At 42.3% G+C, this 10,599-nt stretch overlaps 1 protein-coding gene across 1 annotated transcript; it reads left to right on the forward strand.

Moving 5' to 3' along the window:
* The first annotated feature begins 1,139 nt into the window (after positions 1-1,139).
* On the forward strand, positions 1,140-10,013 carry LOC110497365 (ATP-binding cassette sub-family E member 1). Its single transcript, XM_021573433.2, has 19 exons — positions 1,140-1,313; positions 2,175-2,328; positions 2,549-2,634; positions 2,756-2,853; positions 2,974-3,091; positions 3,342-3,479; positions 3,605-3,674; positions 5,298-5,394; positions 5,486-5,575; positions 5,857-5,978; positions 6,557-6,630; positions 6,889-7,036; positions 7,120-7,179; positions 7,571-7,629; positions 7,882-7,992; positions 8,270-8,412; positions 8,620-8,742; positions 9,090-9,201; positions 9,343-10,013. Exons 2-19 carry the CDS (start codon positions 2,226-2,228, stop codon positions 9,388-9,390), a joined length of 1,800 nt encoding a protein of 599 aa, XP_021429108.1. The 5' UTR covers positions 1,140-1,313; positions 2,175-2,225; the 3' UTR covers positions 9,391-10,013.
* The last annotated feature ends 586 nt before the right edge of the window (positions 10,014-10,599 follow it).

The following is a 10,599-nucleotide window of genomic DNA, read 5'->3' on the forward strand; positions in this document are numbered from 1 at the left end:
CCCCATCGAACAACTTTGGGATGAATTGGAATGCCTATTGCGAGCTAGGCCTAATTGCTCAACATCAGTGCCGACCTCACTAATGCTCTTGTGGTTGAATGGAGGCAAGTCCCCCGCAGAAATGTTCCAACATCTAGCAGCAGGTAGCCTAGTGGTTAGAGCATTGGGCCAGTAACCGAAAGATTGCTGAATTGAATCCCCGAACTGACAAGGTAAAAAATATGTTCTTCTGCCCCTGTTCCCCGGGTGCTGAAGACATGGATGTCTATTAAGGCAGCCCCCCGCACCTCTCTGATTCAGAGAGGTCTGGTTAAATGCGGAAGACACATTTCAGTTGAAAGAATTCAGTTGTACAACTGACTTGGTATCCGCTTTCCTTCCCAGAAGAGTGAAGGCTGTTATAGCAGCAAAGAGGGGACCATCTCATTCCATGATTTTGGAATGAGATGTTTGACTAGCAGGTGTCCACATACTTTTGGTCATATACTCAGGATTCTGACATTGCTCATCCTAATATTTCAATATTTCTTAATTCCATTCATTTAGTTTTAGATGTGTGTATTGTTGTGTATTTTTTAGATATTCTGCACTGTTGGAGCTAAGAACACAAACGTTTCGCTAGACTCGCAATAACATCTGCTAAATATATGTATGTGACCAATTAAACTAAATGTGACCAATTAAATTAAATTTGGTCTGATTTGAGTAGGCCTATGGTGGTTTAAGGATACTCACTTTGTCTCATTCTGCATTCTGATACAGTATGTGCCACGACATTGAAGACACCAGTTGCACTGCAGCCAGAGATGCCTTAAATTATGATTCATATTTCTAAACATCTTAGCATCAATGGGCCTATGTAGTTAAAATAACTTGTTTTCGATAAGTAACATATTTCCCTTTTATTCATTTGATGGCATGGTGAACCCATTGGCACACTTTCATTTATTAAATTAAGCCATTGTATTTTACAGAGGTAAAATGATACATCAACTTGAGTTTACATTGAAGGCCTCACAAATTCAATTAAACATTTCTGATCATACACTTCAATTTATTTTTATGAATGTCTAATAGTTCTGCGTTGCCATCACCTCAAATAACCTATTCCCACTTTTTATTCTCGTAGATACCTACGTCACAGCGACGCATTGCTGGACGTCGCTAAACTTTACGCATGGGAGCGCCATTTTTCTCCCGGCGTTCTGTCCCTGTTGAGAACACGTTGTTTAATAAAACACCGTAGTAAAACGACACTTTAAAACCAAAAATATCATACCTGGAGGCCGAGAACACTCTTCGGGTGTTTCTGGGTGAGTTGGATTGATATATAAATTATATTAATGACAAACTTGTCAAATAACATTTTAATGGGCTGCTTTTCCAGCTGGCTAGCTAACAGAGCTAGCTTAAACGTCAGCACTGTTCGTTAGCCAATTAGCTAGCTAACGTTAGCTTGCTAGCTAGTGTATCATAGCCGCATCTGTTTTCACATGACAGCTGTTCGTTCATTTGATAGTTTATAACTGACACTTAAATTGCCACGTGTTTAATTATAGATCACTGATACTAGTACGCTGGCTAGCTAGTTTGTATAGCCAACAGTGTCGCCTGCCAGCTGATTTGGATGAAGTGACCGTTAGGGTAACGTAGCTAGCTAGGGTAAACTAAGTGTTAGTTGACAAACTTGCTAATGTAGCTAGCTAAACTGTCAGTGGCATACGCACTGCTCAGCTAGTCTCTGTCTCTTTGCTAATCGCTATCATTGTTTCATTGTTACTCGTTATCTAATTGTACCTACTAAGTTATAACGTTATCCATCTTGCTTGCTTGTCTCGAAGTGGGAGATGGATACGAGAGAGAAATAACTAGATACATTCTTCTCTCTTGCCTCACCCAGATTTGGGGCACACACTTAATGTGTTGTGAAATCTGTTGTGAATGTATTGTAATGTTTTTAAAATTGTATAACTGCCTTAATTTTGCTGGACCCCAGGATGACTAGTTACTGCCTTGGCAGCAGCTAATGGAAATCCATAATAAATACAAATAGTAATTTACAGGCCATTTCTGTATTCATTCATCCAAACTGTTATTAATCTGACTCACTGTCTCTGCAGACGCTACAGGCCTAACCCTTGTCTGATCTAAACTCTCATATCTCTGTATCGCAGTACTCTGGGGAGGGATTCTGCGCCGCCAAGAATTGACAAGAGGCAGGCAGAATGTCGGAGAAAAACACCAGAATCGCCATTGTGAATCATGACAAATGCAAGCCAAAGAAATGCAGGCAAGAGTGCAAGAAGAGCTGCCCTGTGGTTCGGATGGGTAAGACTTGTGTTGCATCCTTTCCTACTGTGCTGAACCTTGTACTTGAGAATCTAGGCCTATTATAATATCACTGACACATACACTATAACTAATTCCTCCGGTCTTGAGGCAGTAGCCTAAATGATAATACCTCAAGTTATGTACAGTTGAAATGGTCCATGTTGACTTTTTTCAAGACTCAATTGTCATTCGTCTTTGTAATCGTTTTGTCTTGCAGGCAAACTGTGCATAGAAGTCACAGCTCAGAGCAAAATTGTGTGGATTTCCGAATCGCTCTGTATCGGTTGTGGCATCTGTGTCAAGGTAAAATCGTAACAAAATGACTGACACGCTATTGATAGGAGATGTGGACGAGTAGTTTTTTCTTTATGCATTTTCCTTCAGTCCTGATTACTTAGCACTGACTTATTTATTTTTATTCCAGAAATGTCCATTTGGGGCCTTGTCTATTGTCAACTTGCCAAGCAACCTCGAGAAAGAGACAACTCACAGATACTGTGCCAACTCCTTCAAGTTGCATAGGTGGGTTACTTTTCAAGGTAAAGAGAGCTGTGTTTGTCTCATAGACCTGTAGGCCTAATCTCAATGAGTGTTTGTTTCTCTTGAATCCATGGACTGTACTTGTGCCATATTCCATTCCAGATTACCCATTCCCAGACCTGGAGAGGTTCTGGGACTTGTGGGCACCAACGGAATCGGGAAATCTACGGCGCTGAAAATTCTGGCTGGAAAACAGAAGCCTAACTTGGGGAAGTTCGATGTAAGTGTGTAACTATTAGTTTTATGACACAGCCTTGTAGAGAATGTAGCCAGATGTCTAATACATTATTATCTAGCTTTACAATGTTTAAAGGGTCACTTAAGTCCCTCTGCATAATTATGTCAGCAGAATGACCTTACAATGTCAGCTAAATGACTGAAATGCAACTAGTTACTAAAAGACTGTGCTGTGTTACCATCGCTCTTACCCCTAGTTTCAAAAGCTCAATTCTCTCCCGTTCCTCCACCAGGCTCCACCAGACTGGCAGGAGATCCTGACCTACTTCCGTGGCTCTGAGCTCCAGAACTACTTTACCAAGATCCTAGAGGATGACCTGAAAGCCATCGTCAAGCCCCAGTACGTTGACCAGATCCCCAAGACTGTCAAGGTCAGTCAAGCCTGTGGGTGTGGGTTCAGACCTGTAGAAATTAATGCGGGGATAGAATTGGTGCGTTCCAGATACACAGATCTGTTGTCTGACGGGCTAACAGTAGTGCTGTGTTCTGCCACTAGGGGACTGTGGGCTCCATTCTGAGCAGGAAAGACGACTCCAAGACTGAGACCATCGTCTGTGAGCAGCTTGGTAAGTTTAGATTGGTTTCTCACCTTGTCTTTTCTCTTCTTGTCTATAATTTGTGTATATGTAATCCCAACTCTTTCCATTTATGTTTTTGAAAAAAATCCTTTTGACTAGAGGTCGACCGATTATGATTTTTCAACGCCAATACCGATTATTGGAGGACCAAAAAAAGCCGATCCCGATTAATCGTCCGTTTTTAAAAATTATATATATATATATTTTTTTTATTATTACATTTTTATTATTTTATTATTACATTACAGCATTACTGAATGAACACTATTTTAACATAATATAAATACATCAATAAAATCAATTTAGTCTCAAATAAATAATGAACCCTGTTCAATTTGGTTTAAATAATGCAAAAATGTGTTGGAGAAGTAAAAGTGCAATATGTGCCATGTAAAAAAGCTAACGTTTAAGTTCCTTTTAACACAAGTCTTCAGTATTCCCAGGTAAGAAGTACTTATTATAGGACTCTTTCGCTCTATACCATTTGTATTTCATATACCTTTGACTATTGGATGTTTAGTATTGCCAGCCTAATCTCGGGAGTTGATAGGCTTGAAGTCATAAACAGCGCAATGCTTGAAGCACAGCGAAGAGCTGCTGGCAAATGCAGGAATGTGCTGTTTGAATGAATGCTTACGAGCCTTCTGCTGCCTACCACCGCTCAGTCAGACTGCTCTATCAAATCATTGACTTCATTATAATGTAATAACACACAGAAATACGAGCTTTAGGTCATTAATGTGGTCAAATCCGTAAACTATAATTTCAAAAACAAAATGTTTATTCTTTCAGTGAAATACGGAACCGTTAAGCATTTTATCTAACGGGTGGCATCCCTAAGTCTAAATATTGCTGTTACATTACACAACCTTCAATGTTATGTCATATTCATGTACAATTCTGGCAAATTAATTACGGTATTTGTTAGGAAGAAATTGTCTTCACACAGTTCGCAACGAGCCAGGCAGCCCAAACTGCTGCATATACCCTGACTCTGCTTGCACAGAACGCAAGAGAAGTGACACAATTTCCCTAGTTAAAAATAAATTCATGTTAGCAGGAAATGTTAACTAAATATGCAGGTTAAAAAAAATATACTGATTTTAAGAAAGGCGTTTATGTTTAGGTACACATTGGTGCAACGACAGTGCTTTTTTCGCGAATGCGCTTGTTAAATCACCCATTGGGGAAATAGGCTGTAATTTATCATTTAATCAACAGGCACCATATCGATTATATGCAACGCAGGACAAGCTAGATACACTAGTAATGTCATCAACCATGTGTAGTTAACTAGTGACTATATTAAGATTGATTGTTCTTTTTAATAAGATAACTTTAATGCTAGCTAGCAACTTACCGTGGCTCCTTGCTGCACTCGCGTAACAGGTAGTCGGCCTGCCACGCAGTCTCCTCGTGGAGTGCAATGTAATTGGCCATAATCGGTGTCCAAAAATGCCGATTACCGATTGTTATGAAAACTTGAAATCGGCCCTAATTAATCACCCATTCCGATTAATCGGTCGACCTCTACTTGACCCACTTCTACAGTCAAGTTGTCAGTAAAATATACAATTTGGCCAGCTGTTTATTTAATGTCTCCTGTCCCAGATCTGACTCATCTCAGGGAGAGGAATGTGGAGGACCTATCAGGAGGAGAGCTGCAGCGCTTTGCCATCGCTGTGGTCTGCATCCAGAGAGCAGACATGTAAGTCAACAGCACCAGCTTCAGTGGAAGCCGTCCAAGACTGAATATGTTGTGGTTCTTAACACGGCTCTCTTTATGTGGTTCCTTCCAGCTTCATGTTTGACGAGCCGTCCAGTTACCTGGATGTTAAGCAACGTCTAAGAGCTGCCGTCACCATCCGCTCCCTCATCTCCCCAGACAGGTCTGTTACATTACATGATGCTCTCACTAGAGACCTGGGTCCTGTTCAAAAGGGCATACAGTAGCAAAGCGTTTTGCAACGGAAAAATAAAAAACATAGTTTCTCATTGGACAAATTCAGGCAGTACTGCTATATTCCTAGTAAACACCAACCTGGTTGTTCCGCCCTATTTCACTTGGTTTACTTTTGGTTTTATGCCTACTTGAACATTATCCACTGTTCTTCCATCAGCTTTTTCTTGTCTTGTAGACTCTTGACTCTTATTTTGTCCACTCTCCCAGATACATCATAGTGGTGGAACACGACCTGAGTGTGCTGGACTACCTGTCTGACTTCATCTGCTGTCTGTACGGAGTGCCCAGCGCCTATGGAGTGGTCACTATGCCCTTTGGAGTTAGAGAAGGTAGGACCCTAAACACTTCATACTACACCATAAACACCACGCGGTCTGTAAGGAGTGTCCAGTGCTTATGGAGCGGTCACTGTGGCCTTTGGAGTCAGGGAAGGCAAGACTACCTCTACCACCCTCTTACTTCATTCACAATGACGCCCTGGCTATTGGTATGTGTACTTTATTATTATTATTATTATTATTATTATTATTTGCATTGATATCAATGGATAAAGTATATCCTCAGTACATGGCAGGCTACAGTCTAGTCTGTGAAGACAAATGAAGATCTGTCTCAACTTGATCTCTGCTACAGTAAACCCCCACTCTGACCCCACTAGGGACTAACTCTAATGGGTCTGCTGCAGAGCCAACTGGTACAGATATTTCAAAGCCTTAAGGCCGTAGCCTAGCGCAGCACCCCATAGACCACCCCTCTGTCACTTACCCTCCAAATGGTAACACAGCTTTTCACAATCTGTCAGTGGAGCATATCACCACAACCAATGGATATCTTCCCAATGCACACCTGTCCTGTTCACTTGACTACTTCACCTCTAACCCCAGGCTTCCTCCGCTCCTTTATCCAGGCATCAACATCTTTCTGGACGGCTATGTGCCCACGGAGAATCTGCGCTTCAGGGAGATATCGCTGGTGTTCAAGGTAATGTGATACAATTAAGCCTGAGGATATGTGGCATATGGCCAATATACCACGGCAAAGGGCTGTTCTTATGCACGACGCAACGCAGTGCCACGAACCCCAGAGGTGCCTTATTGGTATTATAAACTGGTTACCAACGTAGTTAGAGTAGTAGAAAGTATATATTTGTTGTCTTACTTGTGGAATGTGGTCTTTCAGCCAATCAGCATTCAGGGCTCGATCCGTCCAGTTCATAATAATGTAGTAATACAACACTAGGTGGCGGAAACGGCCAACGAGGAGGAGATCAAGAGGATGTGCCACTACCAGTACCCCCACATGAAGAAGAACATGGGGGACTTTGCCCTGGAGATCCTGGAAGGAGAGTTCACTGACTCTGAGATCATGGTCATGCTGGGAGAGAATGGTGAGTAGGTGGGGGAGGAGTGTGTGCGTGTCTTTCTCAACCAAGTTCCATATAATGTGTTATTTCTAAATCCTCTCTTTCAGGGACGGGCAAAACCACGTTCATCAGAATGCTGGCTGGCCGTCTGAAACCAGATGAAGGGGGTAAATAACATTTGACAAATTTTAGTTCCTCTTCACATCGTCTAATTGCTAGAACCATGTACTCTAATATACACTGAGTGTACAAAACATTAGGAACACCTGCTCTTTCCATGACATAGACTGACCAGGTGAAAGCTATGATCCCTTATTGATGTCACTTGTTAAATCCACTTCAATCAGTGTAAATGAAGGGGAGGAGACAGGTTAATTAAGGATTTTTAAGCCTTGAGACATGGATTGTGTATGTGTGCCTTGCAGAGGGTGAATGGGCAAGACAAAATATTTAAGTGGGACTGTTTTGAAGGCTAAAGGGGGTGGTGCAACACAATTTTAGGTATTGTTTTGTACACTCTGTCCATTTTTTTCTAAACATTTTCTATTACTTCCAAAGGGGAAGTGCCTATCCTGAACGTCAGCTACAAACCCCAAAAGATCAGCCCCAAATTCAAAGTAGGTACCAACCAGTCACTGCCTTGACAACTACACACCTCTAACAGGCACCTGCCCCTCATCTCATGAGGACATCCTCATGTCCTCTGTCTGTAGGGTAGTGTGCCTCTCAGCCCCTGAATAACTTCCTCATGTCCTCTGTTTGTAGGGTAGTGTGCCTCTCAGCCCTTGACTAACTTCCTCATGTCCTCTGTCTGTAGGGTAGTGTGCCCCTCAGCCCCTGACTAACTTCCTCATGTCCTCTGTCTGTAGGGTAGTGTGCGGGCTCTGCTTCATGAGAAGATCCGAGACGCCTACACTCACCCCCAGTTTGTGACTGACGTCATGAAGCCTATGCAGATTGAGAGCATCATCGACCAGGACGTAAGTTGTGCTTTCTGGGTTGTGTTCAGTTCTCATTGAATGTTTTTGCAACGGTGCGAAATGGGGCGTTACTACTACTTGAACTTGTCCATTTAAGAACAGAATAAAACATGTCAGATGCAAATCACTTTGCTACACGGTGCCCCAATGGACCATACAGACTGGACCAGAGAATGAAAGCAAGCATTTCTTATTGGACATGTCCAGGTACTCCCTGTTTCAGTCTGTTTTCCTCCATTTGGTGTCTAATGAGCACCCCCCCTGCTTGTATCTGTAGGTCCAGAACCTGTCTGGAGGAGAGTTGCAGAGGGTGGCCATGGCCCTGTGTCTGGGGAAACCAGCTGATGTCTACCTGATAGACGAGCCCTCCGCCTACCTGGACTCTGAGCAGCGTCTCGTGTGTGCCAAGGTCATCAAAAGGTAACCACACACACTCTGATCCTAGATCTGTGGTTAGGGTGGGGTGAACTTCTACCTCCAGCAAAGCGATCCACCTCGTGCTGTACATTGCTCACAGCAGTACCATTCACAAACCCTGAATATGTTGTTTGACAGGAAATACAGAAACCCTACAACCTCCCAAACCTTAATGGACGCCATTGATTTTGAAACATTCATTGTTTGTAGATTCATCCTCCACGCCAAGAAGACTGCGTTTGTGGTGGAGCACGACTTCATCATGGCCACCTACCTGGCTGACCGCGTCATTGTGTTTGACGGTATTCCCTCGCGAAGCACCGCTGCCAACACGTACGTTAACCCTCCACATTCATTTGGCATGAGTCTCATCCACTGATTTACCCAGCAGCATGACGTCGGCTGTTCTTATCTGTGGTGGCTATTAATATCTGATGTTCTTATCTGTGGTGGCTATTGTTTTCTTCCTCTAACTTGATGGAACTCTTAGCTCCTTCAAACTGCTTATTGGGTGATTTTTAAGCAAACTGTCAAATCCTGACTGAAATTGATGTTCCAGTCTGACGAAGTGGTATTTTCATGACAAGACAGACTGAAATCATGCTAAGATATGGGTTGTTAGGAACCCATGTTTAGCTCTTAAACAACTAACACGGGCCCGTCATCTTTTGACCTCTCAGGCCACAGACCTTACTCGCAGGGATGAACAAGTTCCTATCACAGCTGGAGATAACGTTCAGGAGAGACCCCAACAACTTCCGACCAAGGATCAACAAGATGAATTCCATAAAGGTACAGGGAAATACTGTGTTTAAAACCTAAATGTTTATTTACATCCCTTTTGTGCCTTTAGTAAACGTATTGACTTTCAGTAATTTCATTCAGCATCACTCCATTTTATTTCATTTGCTCTCTAATCTGTTGTTTATCTAGGATTGTGAACAGAAGAAGAGTGGGAACTACTTCTTCCTGGACGACTAAAGGACCAAACCCTCCCGCCATCAGAGAGACCTCCATGCCCATCCTCCTCAAGCCCTGACACCTGTATAGCTGCTCCAATACCCACACTAGCATTCCATGCTACATTGCTCCGTTCTAAGTGATGTTAGTGTAGGTATTTGGAACGTAGCCCTACCCTACTGGCCCCCCTTGGGCTGATGGCTTAGAGACCCAACCTGGGTGGACCACCAGAGTCATTCGTACGCGTGCACACACAGGGTGAGTTTGTTTTGCATTGCCTGGTTTACATATTAGACCATTGGTCCTATAGTGAAATCTTCAACCACCCGTGTGCACAGGGCTATGCAAAACAAACTCGCCCACACACACCTACCTTTGGGAGCCAAAGGAGTGTTTTATCAAAGAGTCATTCAATTCATGTAATTTTAAAATAGTATCTTATGAATAAACACCATTTCCTGAGTATGGTGGAGTTTTTTAAAAGTGAAATTGTGGGTTGTCCACAAGAGAGCAGCAGACTACTGCAGTTCGTTGGTTCTCCATCAAAAAATGGACATCTGAAGTAATACATAATCTATTTACTGGAATTAAAGGCAATGTACCTTCATATTCTGCGGTTCAACAATTAAAAGTGTCTCTATACAGTTCTTGTCAATGTGTTATAGTTAATGACAATTGTTATTCCACAATTCAATTTGTCCTCCAGACTAAGAATCAAGTTTATAGCATTTACAGAGCCATTCTTACGTTGCCATACAGCTTTAAAGGAAAAATCCACCCAAGACCACAATTCCTTTTATTTGCAGTGTTAAATAGCACTGTTGGAATGTTTTTTTTTGCGAACAAGTATTTATTTTGTCATTACAAGGTTGGTAGCAACATGTGGAAATCTGTTGCAGCTCAAGTCAACTACAAAACATGCAACGCTCTATGGGCTGACTGGCGAGTTAGGTAGCAAACTAGTAAACGTAGCTACATACAATAATACCAAAGTTAATATTAGCATGTGAAGTAGCTAGCTAGCTGTAAAATCGCCTAAACCAACTATCAATGTAGGAGTCTTAATCTCACCAGGGGCTCGCAGTGTGACATTCGCAACGACACCCTGGACTAAAGAGGCAGACAAATAGAGACCCTCTGTTAAATTACACATTTCTCGGTTTCTTGACACACCAAATGTGTTTGATGGATCGTGGGAAAAGAGTAGGAATAGCTTGGACTGTAGCCTAG

The sequence above is a fragment of the Oncorhynchus mykiss genome, chromosome 19 (assembly GCF_013265735.2).
Source record: "Oncorhynchus mykiss isolate Arlee chromosome 19, USDA_OmykA_1.1, whole genome shotgun sequence".
Classification (NCBI taxonomy): Eukaryota; Metazoa; Chordata; class Actinopteri; order Salmoniformes; family Salmonidae; genus Oncorhynchus; species Oncorhynchus mykiss.